This window comes from Nuphar pumila, chromosome 2 (assembly GCF_984573655.1).
Source record: "Nuphar pumila chromosome 2, dmNupPumi1.hap1.1, whole genome shotgun sequence".
Classification (NCBI taxonomy): Eukaryota; Viridiplantae; Streptophyta; class Magnoliopsida; order Nymphaeales; family Nymphaeaceae; genus Nuphar; species Nuphar pumila.
Genome location: NC_143250.1, coordinates 111,501,165 through 111,519,355, shown reverse-complemented (window position 1 = coordinate 111,519,355; position 18,191 = coordinate 111,501,165). Strand labels below are relative to the sequence as shown.

The following is an 18,191-nucleotide window of genomic DNA, read 5'->3' as shown; positions in this document are numbered from 1 at the left end:
ACCCTATCTATGTTGTGTCTAGGGAGGCAAATGGGGTGGCTCTTGTGGATTTTTCTATGCAAAGTTAGGATGATTTTGCTATCTCTGGTTATAGGTGGGTGCATAAGGATTGTGCACCGGTCTGGAGAAACCTTGGGCAGCATTCACGTGCTCCTCAACGAATTCAAGATAGAGTGGTGTTGTCGAACACTCAGAAATAAAGTGTGTAGGGCTAGCGCATAACTCACACACTTTGTCTACTTGATTTAATGAAGCTAGGTTGGTTAGTAATTGATCAGCTTTCTTGGTCAACTAGTCTACTTTGATTTGTAGATCATGTTCGAACCCAACTTTATAAATTTCTCCCTTCTTAGCACCACTAGAAACATGTGTAGTCCTATTAATACGCGAGGACAAGGCATGATGTATGATATTTTTGCTTAATATATTGAATAGGGCCCATGCCTCATCATCGCTTTTGAGCGTGAACGTGCCCCCACACGAAGAATCAACAATTTGCCTATCTTTCTCGGTCAGGTTATCATAAAAGTATTGTACCAATTGCCTACGAGGCACCTGGTAGTAGGGACACTTGCGAAGAAGATCTTTCATCCTCTCTCAAGTCTCGTGGAATTGTTCTCCCTCAATTTGAGAGAAACGGATAATGGCTTTACGAAACTAGTTTGTCTTACCAATTGAAAAATACTTCTTGAGGAACTCAAGTTGTATGTGTTCACAAGTGGTAATTTGAACAGTATCGAGGGCCTTCAGCCAGTGCTTGGCTTTATCCTTGAGAGAGAATAGGAACAATGTCAACATCAATGCATCATCCCCAAAATTGTTGATCTGCATAATAGAGCAGATTTTGAGGAACTCATTGAGATGACGGTAGAGGTCTTTGTTGTTCAGGCCATAAAAAGAGGGAAGCATTTGGATTATGTTGGCCTTGATTTTGAATTATGGTGCTTCTACAGTGGGTCTAACGATGCAAGAGGTGAGAGTTTATTCATTAGGAATGAAATACTCCCTCATAGGATGGGTCAATTGTTGATCCTGAGCTATGGGGTCGGATCGATGGGCTCTCTTAATAAGGGATTTTGGGTCTTCGACTATCTCTGCATGCTCAGGGTCAAGCAAGTGTCTCCCTTGCATGCACCTAAGGGTATACCGATATAGCAACCATCCTAAGTAAAAAGGTTTTCTACCTACCTAACGTGCAGTGCGGCCAAACCACAAAGCAGGTAAGAGAAAAATAACTAGAATGCAAGAAATAAACAAGCGCCACACACTTGCACCTATGGATATTTTGTGAAGCGTAAGCTATGAGCACAATACCAATCATGCGCAATCACCTCCTAAGGGTAGCCTAGTAGGTGGGTCATGCAAGAAAGGTAAGCTGATATCTAGGGTATGCAAACACGTGGTTTTAAACCTAAATGCTGAAAAGAAACTAAACAATCCTAAATAATTATCAGCAAATGAAACTAAGCAGTCCTAAATAAAGAATAGAAAGTAAACTAGCAACCTAAAGAAACGTGAACACTCAGTGGCAATAAAGTAATTACTCATATTTACTCATTGTTCCCCGATAGCGACACCAAAAATTTGATGTGAGTTTTAAAAAATAATTTTTAAAATAATATTTTTATGTAAAAACCATGCGAAAGCCAAACACCAAATAATAAAAATTGGCTCGCACTAGTGGTGAAGTCCGAGTTGAACTCAGAGAATGAAAAATACTTTGTATTCCAGCACACAATTAACTACTCTTTATTGCCAAAAATAAAAATTAATTAATTGAGTAAATAAGGGAGAGAGTGTGGCTCTCTGTGGAGGACTTTAAAAAAATAATAATAATAAGTGTCTTATTACAAACCCTAAATTGAATTGAATTAAATAAAATAAAAACTTAATCTAAAAATAAGGAAAAAGGTCTTTAGTACTTGAGTCTTTTGTCCCCTTGATCTTCTTCTATGTTGAGCACTTTTGCATGGTTTGATTAAGAGCTCTCGGAGGGCTTGAAGGGTCTGAAGGGCCTTTTGAAGAGACCTTTTACGAACCTCAGAGGCCTCTTCGGGGATACAAAAAGGTCTCATTGCACATCCAAATGCTTTCCTGCAAAACAAAAAACATAAAACACCAAACAGAGAAAGAAAGCTACACAAAAATCACATGTTAGTTTTGATAAAAATCACAAAAATATGAATTAACTAACATGAACTAAACTAACTACTTGTAACTAACTATGAACTAACTTCAATGAACTAAACACTAAATGACAAAATAGCAAAACCAACTAACTAACAATAAACTAATTACTTAACAAACTATTAACAATCTAACTAAAACCCAAGAACAAATAACAAACTAAACTAAATTAATATAAATTATATGATGTGCGGAAGGTAAAGCTAATCTAACGAAATCTGGAAATACAATAATGACTAAAGTAACTGTCTACTTTATGCTACGTACATACTTAACTTATAAAACTAAAAAGTAAGAACCGGCTATTATTTGATACTATGAAAATACGATAATCAAATTCTAAACTCAACAAGTAACATGCATCTGATAAACTAAAAACTCAAACACCTAAACTAACTAACTAAAACATCAAAAACATGACTTAACAATTGCTAAACTAACCTGGTATTGAAAATAAACAACAAATGTTCAGATCTACTTGATGCCAAAAACAAAATTTCAGAAAAATGTTGCAAAAGGCTAAATTGGCTAAAATAAAAAAAACTTTATTTACGTGATCTAAAAACAAAACAACAAATATAAAAATGTGTTGCAGGCTATTCTAAACTAGATCTAACCTAAAACTTATCAAGAATCAAGAAAAGACATGAAAACCCTATGTTAAAACTATCGATCTACCTACTTCAAGGTTATTCAATGCACAAATCAAGAAACGACTAAACTATCTCAAATGAAATATATTTTTTTCTTTTTTTTATATTTTTAGATATAAGAAAACTAAACTAAACTAGATTAAATCACATAAATATGTGAAATATGCAAGGATTAAATAAAACCACATGATATGCAAAACTAAACTACAATTTAATGGGGGAGAAGAAGCAAACCAAATGATTCACTTTCAACAAATGGGTTGGGAAGAGAGTGTGGTTGATCCCAAGTTGCACACACCTCCCTGACGAAGAAGAAGGTGTTGCCGATGTTGAGAATGGCTAGAAGCAAGAAGAAAAAGAAGAAGAAGAAGAAGAAGGAGAAGAGGGAGAAGAAGAAATTGGCAGAGAGAGAGAGCAAGGAAGAGAGAGAAGAGAGAGAGAGAGGGCAAGGAGAGCAAGTTTTCAGAATATGGAAAAACATCTATGCATGCTGAAAAAGAACTATTTATATTAAAAAATTAGGTTTACACAATTTTTTCAAAAGTTTTAATTAATTTTCAAAAAATTCTAAATAGTACTTCTAAAAAAATGTGTTTCATAAAACTACCTCTCACTACAAGAAAAACTCTAATTAGCGACGGAAATTTGTTGATGAATTAGTTAGAGAAAACTATCTATCACTAACATTCGAATTATTTGCAGAATTAGCGATGAAAAAAATTCCATCGCGAATCCATCGCTAATTAGCGACGAATTCACAACAGAAAAATTTTGTCTTAAACTCTGTCGCAACTTAGCGATGAATCAGCGATAGAAATTTTCTGTCGCTACTTGGTGACGGATTCGCGACAGAATTTTTTTTGTCGCTAATCCGTCGCTAATTTCCCTCGTAAAACCCTAATATGAGCCCCTTTTTTTTCATTTTTGTTTCATCCCTCGCCCATCATCAGTCGTCCGCTGCCTGTCGTCCGTCGTCTGCCGCCTGTCGACCTCCCCCTTTGATTCAAACCCTCTCTCACCTCCGCTCCTCTCTCTTTTGCTCTCGTCATTTTTTTGGCCGGTGTGCCCCGTCCGGCAACCCCCTTCCGACCTCACCCCATCTCCCTCTCTCGACTCCGATCTCTCTCGTCTGCCGACACCAACGTCGGCTCCTTTTAGGTAACCCCTGACTCTCCTCTCTCTTTTCTTTTTCGTCGGCTGGCAAGCCCCTTTCTTTCCCTCCATTTCCTTTTTTGCCAGGGAGGGACCGAGCCCCCTCCATGTCTCTCAGTCTTATGGGATGTGAGGGAGGGGCTCAACCCCCTCCCTGTTCTTTTTTTGCCAGGGAGGGGTCGGGCCCCCTCCCTATCTCCCTATCTTACGGGATGCGTGGGAGGGGCTCGACGCCCTCCCTGTTCTATTTTTGTGAGGGAGGGGTCAAGCCCCCTCCCTGTCTCCCTGTCTTACAGGATGCGAGGGAGGGGCTCGGGACCCATCCCTGTCTCCCTGTCTTACGGGATGCGAGGGAGGGGTTCGCCCCCCTCCCTGTTCTATTTTCACCAGAGAGGGGCCGAGCCCCCTCCCTATTTTACGGGATGTGAGGGAGGGGTTCGCCCCCCTTCCTGTTCTTTTTTCGTCGAGGAGGGGCTGAGCCCCCTCCCTGTCTCCCTGTCTTATGGGATGTGAGGGAAGAGCTCAGCCCCGTCTCCTTGTCTTATAGAATGTGTTGTTCTTTTTTGCCAGGGAGGGGTCGAGCCCCCTCCCTATCTTACAGGATGCGAGGGAGGGGTTTGACCCCCTCCCTGTTCTTTTTTCGTCATGGAGGGGTCAAGCCTCCTCCCTGTCTGCCTGTCTTACGGTCTCCCTCTCGCCAGTAGATTATTTTATTTATGCTTTGCAGGTACATTGTTGAGCTAATTGCGCGATGCTTAGTGCTAAGCATCGCATGCGGTTAAAAATACAATGCAAACAAAAATAAGAAAAAAATGCAAAAGCAAAAGCAATGCAAATTGGGTAAATACCCATAGTGAGTAAGTGATGCAAACGCATCACATGTTATTTAATTTATTGGATGCAACACTTTTCTGTTCACACACTCACTTAGTTATAGATATCTAGGACTGCTTTCATGGAGTTTAAAGATCATGCTCAGCATGATTTTAATGTATGAAAATAGAAGTGTTCTTATTTTTGGAGTTCAAATTTTATGTTAGTCATGGTAGTAGTTAGCGAGATATTATAATATGTTTGTTGTAGGTACATGTTTGACATTATTTTGATATGAATGATTTAAATGTATTGCAATGTTTGTTGTGACTGTATCCATGCTTGTATGAAGTTATGTTCAATTTGATTATGCCTTTCATGTAAAATTGTATCATAAAAATATGCTTCAAATGAATGTATCGTATTATGAATGGGTTTGCACATGAAAATGATTGATAAGTTATCAATGCTTCAAACATGATTCAAATGAATGGTTTTGCACATGAAAATATTAAGTCATTAATGCATGCATCATAGTTCTTGTGATTGAATGACATCATATATATATATATATGTGTGTGTGTGTGTGTGTGTGTGTGTGATATATATCAAATCATTACATCCACCATGAATGCATGATAAATTAGATATTTTTTCATTATAACATTTTTGTGATTCTCTTTTAACTGATTAAGATAATATATGTAACATCATAGGACATTGATGTGATATGAATGATTTGAATGTATTGCCATGTTTGATGTGACTGTATCTATACTTGCATGAAGTTATTTTTCATTTGATTATATATCCATGGAATTAAATATCATGTAACTGATCCAAATAATATTTTTATTTGTTAGAATATGGTTCATGGAGGTAACTGTGGTCGAGAATCAAGTAAAGGCCGTAGGACATCATTAGGTAGATGTCTTTGTGTTATATTTAAATATAGGCATTCATTATGTTTTTGCTTATATGTTGATATAAAAATTGTTACTTGTTAATCGTCTTTATAGGATTCCAGCTCAGTGATAGTCAGTCTCAGCCTTTATCTTCACGTAATACTTTGATAGGTATATCATTTGAATAATTGTATACTTGATTAGTTTAAATGTGCATTGTGTGAATTTCTAACTCATTGTTTTGTAGGTGATGTTTCACCTACACATGACCCACCTACACCAGCTAGTCATACACATCATGAGACAACGCTAGATGTAGGGTCTTCTCAGTCGGACACACGATGACTCATTCAAATAGTGTATATCGATAGTCCACCATAAGTATTTCATTGTCACTTGTCCAATACTTACCTTATAAATAGTGTATATCGACAATCGATTGTTAATGTGTATCAATTCATATACAGCGCGAGGTTCGAGCCACAAGAAGTAATACGAGGAATTAGGAAGTCACTACTTCAGCATCTTTCAGGACCGGTCACTCAATGGAAAGAGTACTCAACGGAGGTGTTGGACAGATTATTGTCCTCATTCATGGTATGCAATCGTTTATCATAACTAATGTGTTTTATATTGAATTTTTTGTTATAGTCATGTGTGCTAACTTTTTAAAAGTAATTATAGGTTTTGCATCGTTTCACGACTGTGAATGAGGAGAAAGACGCGAGGGTAGTGTGACAGAAGGTGGCTGTCAATCGATTTGCTGACTTGTTGCACAATATGAAGACTGTAGCAATAAAAGCAACTTGTGGGATAGATGATCCACTGTCGTGGAAGAACCATGACCCTTCTACTATCATGAGAGACTATTGGGAGGGAATATGCGACAAGTGGGCGAGCAATGAATTTTGAAACCGCTCAGCAAAGGCTGCACAAAACCAAGCGAAGATGCCTGATGCCCATCTACACACAAGTGAATCTAAGACTTTTGGGAGCCATAAGAAGAAAATAGTAACTCATCAATATATATATTGTCAAATTTATAAGTATTGTTGCATACTTTTTAATTGATTTTTTTATCATTTAACCTTATAGAAAATAGAAAAAGAAAGCATTATGCCTTACAAGGATGTGTTTGTTGAAGCACATAAACATAAAAGCACGGGAGAGTTCGTATCAGAGAAGGCGAGAGCGACAATGATATGTATTTATTGTATTAATAAACATTATAATAGATAAGTTACCATGAACATTGTAATTCTTAATTATTAATTCATACTGTAATCATTACTTTGTAGGAGTCATACGAGAAGCATATGGTAGAGCGATATGGCGATGACTCCACTCAGCATCCACCTTTTGATCCTGCAGAGCATAGGTGACTGCAACCAGTGAACCCAAAAAGGGTCATGTGTTCAGGTTTGGGAGTAACATGAACACTACACCAGTCGTTGCCTCCTGCAACCAGGGCTCTCAGAGTTCTCCTACCAATATCAACTTCTATCATCCGATTGACCCTGTTATGTCTTGGGATGGTGTATGACAGCGTCTTGAGGATAAAATGTGTGACTTTTTACATGAAATCATTCTCAACCTTGTCCATAATGAGTTGTGCAACTTTTTTGGGGACAAAAAAACTTCATCTGCATTCAACATGAGCTTTGGTGCCCATCAGGTATAAAGATTCATGTAATTTGTTTCATATTGTTAGATTTTAAGCTAGTATATGCATGATTGAATACATATATGCATGATTGAATCACTATAAATTCTTTTTACACCTTTAGAATACATATATGTATGATTGAATCACTATACATTTTTTATGACAACCTTATAACACATATATACATGATTGAATCACTATGAAAGTTTTTTAACAATCTTACAACACATATAAGCATGATTTCATCACTATAAATTTTTTTGACTGCCTTATAACACATATATGCATGATTGAATCACTATGAAAGTTTTTTGACAACCTTAGAACGCATACAAGCATTCTTTCATCACTATGACAACCTTAGAACACATATGAGCATGATATTAGCATATATGAAAGTTTTTTTACTGCCTTTTAACACATATATGCATGATTGAATCAATATGAAAGTTTTTTGACAACCTTAGAACACATATATGCATGATTGAATCACTATGAAAGTTTTTTGACAACCTTAAAACACATATAAGCATGATTTAATCACTATGAAATTGTTTTACTGCCTTATAACACGTATATGCATGATTGAATCACTATAAAATTTTTTGAAAACCTTAGAACACATATAAGCATGATTTCATCACTGTGAAAGTTTTTTTACAACCTTAGAACACATATATGTATGATTGTGATACATAACACATTTATTTGACAGGCTTATAAACCATATATACATGTGTGAATCAATGTGACATTTTTTTACAACCTTAGAACGCATATCTGCATCATTGAATCACTATGAATTTTGTTTTCAGTCTTAAAACACATATCTGAATTTTGTTAATGTCCTTCACTTTATTGCTAGTCTATGTGTCATTCAGTTATTTACCTTGATTGCATTAGATTAGGTGCATTGCATATAATTTATTTCATTATATTTTTTTTATCAATACTAACATTTTGGTTTTCTTGTAGGATGCTGGAGATGAACAACATAGAAGAGCTGACGGAGGCATGGATGAAGGGGCAGATCGAGAAAATGAAAAGGATGATGCCTTGAATCTTGGTGAGGATTAACTTCATGTGTTTAATTTGTTTCAAGTACTTGTAACTAATTAGAACTTGGCAAGGACTGTACTGGGTTGTTAAATTTATTTCACCTGCTTTGTATATGTATTTTTTATGTGTATTTTGTTTTTTATACACAGGTTATATAAATTGTATAACGAGAAATTTTTTTCGATATTCATATTTCAAAAAAAAAGTAAATTTTTTTTTGAATTTGTGACAGATATTATCCGTCACTAATATTTGTTGCCAATTTAAATTAGCTGATATTTTGCGATGGAATTTAATATGTTGCTAATCTCTCGCTAAATTAGCGACGGATACGTATTCATCGTTAAAGATTAGCGACAGATTGCATTCCGTCGCAAAACCAAATCAGTCCTTATTTTAGCAACAGATTAATGATGGCCATGATCCATCGCTAATTAGCGACGGAATAACGACGGATTAGTTCTGTCACTTTTTAGCGACCAGGATTATGTGACAGACCCTTTTCATCGCTAATCCGTATTTTTCTTGTAATGTCTCTTAAACCAATTAAAATACTACTTAAACACTTCTAAACTAATTAAACTAATAATTAAAAAAATTTAAACAAAACTAAACATTGAAAAATGCAGGGCAAGCTTTGAAATACACGATTTTATGAGATTTTCAATTTCAATGTGGTTTCTTAAAACTAACGATAAAAATGGGTTTTTAATGTGATTTTTCTACGAATCATTTATAAATAAACATGAATAAAATGCAAATGTTATGCATGATCAGATGTGAATCACTCCACCCGACGAAACTGACATACCTTTCTTTGACCGACCCATTTTACTCTTAGAATCAAAAGACACCTCATCGTGGGATATGAACTTGTCCTCTTGGGAACCTGCTGCAATAGAACCAGTTCCTACCTCACCATCTGTCGGTACATCCAGGTGGACACCTGGAGCAGCCAACTCAATCTCTCCCTCAAGGTTGACAATGAATTCAAAATTCAATACATCAGTAGCATCCTTAGGTACATCAGGCGACACCTCCTCACGGTGGACATTATCAACCATATCATCTTGACTCGCATCAGATAGGATTTCAAACCGGTTAGGGGAACTAGTCCTAGAGCAGTCTTGTGATTGTAACTGGTCCTGGTCCTCCGCAGTATGCTGGGCACCCTAATCAAGCTGATCTGGAGAGCCTCGAAGGATATCAGAAGGGTTCTCAGGTTGCTTCGCCGGAGCCTTGGGGACCCAAACCTTGTGAATCTTCTTTTTTCAAGCTGATTGTCATACCATCACCTGCAGCTTTCTTGGGAGCATGATTAGATTTTCGTAGACAACGCTCAGTCCCATGCATGCATGCATGATTGAGGAATGACAATCAAAAGCATCGCCATATACATTATTAGCTTGGAAATGTCCAGATTTGCACTTGAATCAGCATTCAAAATTAGGTTAGCTGCCATTAAATCCTGATCCATTTAAGATTGAATGACGAAACTAAGACAGTAGACACAAAGGAAAACCTTGGTTGGAGCTCAATTATTCTGACAGATCACCATGGTCTAAATGCATCTTCATCTATTCTCCCTATACCACCTTTACATCAAGGTATTGCTTTTAACACAATAAGATGCCTATATGACATGATAGCTTTCACATATTAAATGCGCTCGTTTATTTTTATTTTCCACAGTGCAATTTGTGGACCACTATCACGAAATGAGTGGATGTTGAATTTGCAAAACTTTGAACAAGCAAATAAAGAAATATAGATTAGGCCCATGCACCATAAACACCTTGCCCCTTTGGTACTGACATGTCACTGTCCCTGAGGTCATGAAGGAGAAGCAGGCCCAATTTTTGTGCCCATCTCCTTTTCCATTGATTATCATAAAGTTGATGAGGGAAATTGAAGAGCAAAAGTCCCATTCCTCCACCTGACCCATTAATAAGTTTGATTTTGAAGCTTCTTTCTTTTTCATTTTCAAATGACTGAAACTCCTACAAGAAGATGACTGCTTTCCTGATTGGAGTTACCCAAAGTGCTACAGACAATAATAGTTCACTTTTAAGGATGATAGTTTTGGTTTTTTGGTTAGTCCAAAAGAAAACTTCCCACCAACCGGGGCTCCCCTTGTCTGGCAAGAGCAGTTAGTGCAAGTCACCTTGTGTTGGGACATTGCAAGTTAGAATCCCAATGATATGTGGTTGTATAAACTGGTAGGGGTCTGCCTAACCCCATCTTTCTCTGTTGGAAAAAAACAAGAAAACTTCCCCATTACTTATCGCACATTGGCAAACCTAATTCCATTGATAAAACCTTTGAGAACTTCCCGCCAATCGGGTATTAAACTCAGCTTCTATCTTGTGGCAAGGGATGCCTCCTGCGAGTTTCGAAACATGACCACAGTAATGAAAAAGTTGAAACTTTTTAAATGTACGCACATTCTGAATATTAAACTTATTTTTTTCCTCTTTTTTTTTTTTTTGCATTACAGAGGTGGAGAAATTATGGCCCCCTCCCTTTTACAAAGGGCCTTTAAGCCAACCCAGACAGGCTAGAAGCCTGTTAAAACAATTACCAGGCAGTTATTCAACCACCTGCATACCTGTGGGGTTCGAACTTGCAACGCTTCATCACATGCTGACTTGCACAAACTGCTCCTACCCGATGGTCGGAGACCCTGTTGGTTTTCTTCTTCTTTTTTGTTTTTTTTTACACACACCACTCTAACGGGTAACATTTGGTAATGGAACCATTACATACAAATGCTGCTGGATCTCCATAGAGAAGGTTCTTTTGATCCAATATAATCCGACCTCAAGAATGGATTCAGCATGTTCAAAATACTGGGAACTGGCTTTTAGATCATGTTTGTTTCAATTAAACAAATACAATTTTATGATCTAGGCCATTGAATTTTGAAGTCCTGTAAAAAATCTACCTACACGTAATCAAATGAGGTAAGAGCCCATTCTCACTAAGAAAAACATGAAGATCACATTTGTAAAGTTAGTTTCATGAAAAAATGATGCAAACGGATCGGTGATAACTGCGACTTGAGCCAGGATCCGAATTTGACCTAGACTGATCCAGCGAGCTCGAATTCCAAAGTAACCTGTCATATGGGCCAAGGGCCTAGCTAAGGAGGCAATGTTGTTGGTAGGTCTACTCGTATGACCAAAAGGCAACTTAAGCACACATACAACTCTTTCTTAATTCAGCATTGATCATAACCATGATATGGTTCTATTAGGCCTGTTCTTAAAACCTGATCCATGATCCATCATGAGAGCACATCCACCCTTTAAATAGTTTAGGAAAGAAGAAAATAGACAGAGTATTATTGAGAAAGAACCCTTGTTACTTTATTTCTTTTGTTTTTCTTCTGTATTTAATTCAATTCATTATTTTCTTTCTTATTTTCATAGTTATTAGCATAGTTCGGTATCTAATCCTGCGGGGTTCAAGAATAATCCTGCTATTCACTGCATTAAAAGCGATCGGAAAATTTAAAAAAAAAAATTTACCTCATGCCACTGTTACCAAATGTTATCCCCACACCAACTTTATATTGCATTGTGGGCCTTTGATGCAGATCACCTTTGGATTAGGACCTTACCCATAAGCACCCTAGTGACATTGTAGTGCTAGGTAGGGTTGGGGTTCATTATCCTTTTAGCTCTCTTTGTACATTAGTTAAATAATATCGGGACACACACGCAAGTCAAGCTTGAAAAGTGCTGGAGAGTATACAATAATATCCTCAATCTTTATTATCAAAAAATATTCTCAATCTTTAAATAAGGCAGTACCATGAATAAGAACCCAAACCCAGCTTTGTCAGCAATGATTAAACACTTACATTTTATTGAGGTAGTTGATCAGGTTGGAGGGAAAATGTATAAACTTCTAGTGTTTTTTTTTTAACTTGGGGCTGTTGCCGTACTTGATCAAGAATTCGTGCATCATAGTGTGAATTTTTTTTGTTGGCTAGGAGGGCAAACCGAAACTTATTTTCGTGGCAGATGCAAATGAAAACAAAGCCCATCTATGCAAGGAAGAAATGTACATCAGATGAATGAGAAAGGGAGAGAGAGTAGTGTATGACTTTATGAACGTCACTCTTCACACGTAAACGGCACCTAAAATTGGATAAATATATCTGCATCTCACTGGTTGAATTTGGCTGCCCCTACTGCATATCTGCTACCTACCTACCTGCCTATATATATAATATTGGAAGGTTAAAAACTAATGAGTAGAAATTACTTTTTTTTTTCAAAAAAAAACTGATTTTTTGTAAATCAAATGTTCCGGATGTGATCTACATGGTTTGTTAGGAAAGAAACTTGTTTTGAATCATGTTCTTATAACGAGTAATTAAGTTTTTAAAGGGAGTAAAAAATCAACAGGCCACAATGTGTCAAAATTTCTTAACTCAGAATATCACATTTAAAGCAAGATCCAAAGCTCGATCCTTAGTAAAACAAACTATAATGAAGACATTTATGTGGTTAGATTGAGTCAATACAACTTGCACTTATGATTTCTTAGCAAATAAACCATGGTGAACACATTTATGTGGTTAGATTGAGTCAATACAACTTGCACCTATGATTTCTAGCTCATTAATATTGTACCTTCATTAGTAGCCAATATTATATATATATATATATATATATATATATATATATATATATATATATATATATATATATATATATATAAAGAGAGAGAGAAAAAGAGAGATTATCCTGCCCTCTTTTTTTAGGTTGTTATTAGATCCTTCTAAAAATCATAGTTTTAGGTGTTTTATGCTCAATTTAAACAATTACATGTGTTTAACATCACTTATTTATTAAGAAATAAGCTTCCTCAAACTTTAGTACAATATTAACTGTTTATTTATTTTACCTCCTTAAAATACACATCCAAGTATAAAGATGCTTAATCAAATACATGTTTTTTTACTGAGAAAACAATGATAAACACATCTAAAGTTCACATCCAGGGTCCTTTTACAGCGGCCGATTAGATCCGGAGTTTTTGGTCTAGGCAATAGACACAATATAATATTTGCTACAAGCAACTTAGCAAAAAACCCATTTTTCATTTTTGTTCTGGCAAATCAAACTCCAAAATTCGTTGTTGTAAATACATCAAAAATTTCTGACTCAAAAAAAACTTATTTTTGACAGAGTCGATGCCCACTAAATCAATCATGATGAACACATCTCTAAGGTTAGATTTAATCAAAATAATTTGCATCCCTAAATCCTAACTAAATTATAGGTACAATTGATTATAGCAAATATATATGGGTTGGTAAAAGTGGGAAGAATTGGATCGCTGCAAAATTGTAAATAAGCCAACCTCATAAACCACATCGATTGCACCTAAAAATTCGCTGACATCAACCGAATCTCCTCAAGCTTGATTCAAACCTTTCGTGTTCCCACTTTGTGCATACATTTATTTTTTATTCATTTGATATGATTTTACCTTGTTTTATATTACCATATGAGAATAAAAAAGAAGAGAAGAGAGGGAGAGAGAGAGAGAATTGTTTTTTATTCATTTAATATTATTTTACTCGTTTTTTCCTCAAAATAAAGAAATATATGATTTTACTTGTTTTATATTATCGTGTGAGAATAAAAAGACAAAACAGGAGAGAGAGAGAGTCCAACCAAACATGTCTGATAGCATCCCATAGTGGACCCCGCAGGCCAAAGTAAAATATCTCACCAACGTTCCAAAATGTTGTAAAACGTAGGAAAAAGGGGAGAAACATAAGGCCCGAAGAAGCAAGACTTTTTGGACAATAATGGCACATAGTTTTCAGTATTTTTCATCGAAACATCCAAGTCTCAAACAAAACCTATAAAAAAACTACCAAGTTTTTTTTGCATTCACTCATCATTTTCTTTATAAGTGGCCCCTCGTACTTACTGTTTTTGCATGCGGTGGTGAAGTCCAATGGTGGCTAGATAAAGGGGCATAAAGATGAAGGAGAAATTTGAGAATCATTCTTGTAGGCACTAGACTTTGTTGGTGATGCTCCCACACTACATATTCCCGTCTATTGTAAGGTAAATCTTATGCCACGTTGGTAGTAAATGCTTTTGTGAGGTTTGAGGGGTTTTTTTTCGTAAAAACTATGAATGGTCCAGGGGTTTATGCAACTTTAATGTAGGTCAGGGGATATTTTCGAACAGTGAAGTAGGGGCTGGCTGTAATATATGAGAGAGAGAAGAGTGTGTGTGTTTATTTGAGCTGAATTTTAGCTGCATTTCATTTGGCAGTCCCTCTTGAAACCACTCAAGTCACATTTGTAACCCGTTTCTAAACCTACGAAGGCTTATTTAAAGAAAGCCATGAAAGGAGATATAATAGTAATACAGAGAGAGAGAGAGAGAGAGAGCTTTAGAAATTTAGAAGTGCCAGTTGAGTTTGTACATGCTGATTTTTTCTTTCCTCCCCATCAATAGTTTTCCTCTCCCCCTTGCCAACTTCTATATGAAAAGCCAAATCTGAGTGTGGTCTCATCTCTTCTCAAAGGGCACGAAGGTTAATGGCTTGTAGGCTTGAGCCACTACCCTTCTACCCTCTTTCTCCTTTCCCCTGATGGGTACTGAAGGAGAAGAGACGGGAAAACAGGCAAGATGGAGAAGCCATTAACAAATCCTTCCACTTTTACAAGGATTTCTACTCCATCCAGCCTTTGCTGTTCCCATCATTCCACATGGGTTCCCCTTCAACCACGTCTTCCCACAAGTAGAAGCTAAAACAGAGAGCATCAGCAATTGCACTCCCCTCATTTCCTTTCTCTCTTTATGCCACATATAGATACACATATATATTATAGGGTATATATACACACTTTTGAACAGCCATGAAGAGGATGGAAAGCTCAGATTCTTTGGGTGGTTTGCTCCCTATCTGCCCAACTTCAGGTTGGTGGCTGTTTTCCTTAAGTTCATCTATCCCCTTCTCTTTTTCATTTCCTAATGCTGTGATGGAGAGACTACTTTGTTAGTCCTTTTCACGATTGTTCATATGGGTTGTTTGGTTTCTTTTTTTGCTGGGTTGGTATGAATTGTTATGTAGAAGATAAGAGTGGAGGAGGAGGCAACTATGGTAGGGGTTTCCAGAATATTCTGGATGGTTTTGATGAGGATGATTGTGGTGAGGAAGCAGGCCATATTACAGGAAAGAAGAGGCGCCTGACAGTGGATCAGGTGAAGGCCTTGGAAAAGAATTTTGAGTTGGAGAACAAACTCGAACCCGAGAGGAAAGTGAAGCTTGCAAAGGAGCTAAGCCTGCAGCCTAGACAGGTCGCCATCTGGTTCCAGAATAGGAGAGCCCGTTGGAAAACAAAGCAATTGGAGAGAGACTACAGCACGCTCAAAGCAAACTACGACACTCTCAAGGCCAGCTACGAGTCCCTCCAGAAAGAGAAGGAGTCCCTTGTTCAAGAGGTAAAGATAAAATCGACCACAACCCATCTTTCATTACCATGTAGAGAAGGAAACCCGAACCTCCTTTGATTGAGATGACCAGAAGTTCTCTTTTGTTAAACAACGCAAAAAAAAAAAAAACACCTTTATTTGTAGGTAAAAACTCTTCAACCACATCTCATAAACAATGAAAGAGGGCAACCAACGTCTCCTTTTGGTGGAATTGTTTAGATATTCTGATTTGTAAGACAACTCTAGACCCAAATTCCCAACGACCAACAAAGAAAAAACAATCAATTTCATTCTTCCTTGGAATCATCAAGAAACTTTTATTTGCAAGAAAACTCTCAAGAACACCAAAAGAGATCAGAAACAACAAAACCTATTTCCTCATTTGTTCTATTAGGATCACCAAGATACTCCTGCAGTCTTGTTTTGGAATTCCAATTACCAACAAAGAAAAAACAACTATATTTCTTTCTTCCTTGGGATCAGCAAGAAACTTTGATCTGCAAGAAAACACTCAATCCAAACTCCCAAGAACACCGAAAGAGATCAGAAACAACAAAACCCATTTCCGCATTTGGTCTATTTAAGGATCACCAAGATACTGCTGCAGTCTCGTTTTGAAAGCCAAACTCTCAACCCCCACCACCCAAAAATAACCAAAAGAAAACCGTAAACAAGAGAAACCGTCTCTGCCTTTGTTGGAGAATCATCATTCAGACACTAATCCTGTCATTATGTGTCTATCTTTGATGAACAATTCAGGTGAGTGAGCTAAAAGAGAAGCTAGAGGACTCCGGCGCCGTCACGATGCACTCTGAGACCCAGCAAGAAGAGATCGAAATGATAGGAGAAGAAGAGATCAGAGCAACAGAACAGAGCAACAACAACATGATGGTAGCGAATGAATCCGCAGAGATTAACAACTCCATCGATCAGAAGCCCATTGTCGATGGTACTCTACACGGTGGTGCTTCCATCTTCAATGATGTTAAGGATGGTTCGGATAGCGACTCTAGTGCCATCCTCAACGATGAGAACAGCCCTCATAGGCACATAGGGGCAGCAGGGATCTCCCCCCAGCAACCCCTCAATCCCCCATTCAAGTTCAATTTCTCGCTCTCTCCATCCCCACCATCATCATCATCTCTCTCCTCCCACAAATCTTTCCACCAATTCCTGAGGATAGACGAGCACAACCTCCTCAATTCAGAGGAGCCTTGCAACTTCTTCAATGACGAGCAGCCCCCCACTCTACCATGGTACTACCCCGACCAATGGACTTGAGAGATAGAGAGGTTGAAAAACAATTCCTGGAATCAGGGACAGAGGGAGAAGGGGAAAACAGCACCAAACGGCGGTTTTGTAAAGTTGGTATTATGCATTTATGTTTCTCTTTTTCTTTACCAGTGGTGTACAAAATTTTCCGTAGGGGAAAAAGGGGGTCAGTGAGAAGAAATGTGAATAAGGAAACGTGGTGGATCAATGCCGGGAAATAAATTTCCTCGGAAAACCAACTCTCTGTTTTGGTTTCTATTTTTCCTTTTCCGGCGAGTTTATGTTGTTTCGGGTGAGTGGTTGATGTGAGCTATGGTATCTTCATAATCAATTGTTTTTTAATCCCTTTTATTTTTACCATAGTGGCGTTTGTTTCCTTTATAGGATTGCTCCGTTGGATTCACTGTCTGGTACGGTGATGGCATTTTGCGGGTGGCTGCATGATTATCTCATTGTCAATTACATATTCAAGTATTCACCAGCGACGACATTATAAATTTACAATGAATATGTATTGGAAAATGTGATGAGTGCTTGATGACGATCTTCCATGGTATTCATGAAATTCTAAGCCATTTTCTCGTTGCTCATAATTTGTCTCTTTAAGCTAGGGATGATATCATTTGTCGACCTTGGGATATTGAAAAGTTGTTGCAATTATTAAGGAAAAGTGTCATAATGCAGTACAGGTACCTGGTGGGATTGAAAAGTGTTATGGAGGATGATAACTGTGGCATACGTTGTGGTGGGGGAAGAAAAATCAAAAGTTACAGGGATGCCCTTTTGAGTACTGCTTCTACTATGTCAAACGCAGGGTGACAACCGACCAGAGTAGTAGCCTCTTCCGGTGCTTAGGCCTTAGGGTGAGAAACAAAAACTTTATGAGATGCTTGCCCGAGGAAGCTCTTGGCAGCTTGGGGGTTACTTAACGAGATCGAACCCTGCAAGGTAAACTCCTAGTGGGGTCGTAGACATTCAAGCCCTTAGGAGCCCAACCAGATAGAGGTAC

At 37.4% G+C, this 18,191-nt stretch overlaps 1 protein-coding gene across 3 annotated transcripts; it reads left to right on the top strand.

The window, feature by feature from the left end:
- Nucleotides 1-14,831: 14,831 nt before the first annotated feature.
- Nucleotides 14,832-17,704, top strand: LOC149846748 (homeobox-leucine zipper protein ATHB-16-like). Of its 3 annotated transcripts, XR_016430313.1 has the most exons (4): nt 14,832-15,394; nt 15,549-15,919; nt 16,670-17,474; nt 17,567-17,704. XR_016430313.1 is itself a non-coding variant. In XM_089996541.1 (3 exons), exons 1-3 carry the CDS (start codon nt 15,334-15,336, stop codon nt 17,189-17,191), a joined length of 951 nt encoding a protein of 316 aa, XP_089852667.1. In that variant the 5' UTR covers nt 14,832-15,333; the 3' UTR covers nt 17,192-17,539. The 3 variants fall into 3 exon arrangements, 2 of the variants coding, with proteins under 2 accessions (XP_089852667.1, XP_089852666.1); XM_089996541.1 differs by lacking the exon at nt 17,567-17,704 and having other exon boundaries at nt 15,552-15,919; nt 16,670-17,539; XM_089996540.1 differs by lacking the exon at nt 17,567-17,704 and having other exon boundaries at nt 16,670-17,539.
- Nucleotides 17,705-18,191: the final 487 nt, after the last annotated feature.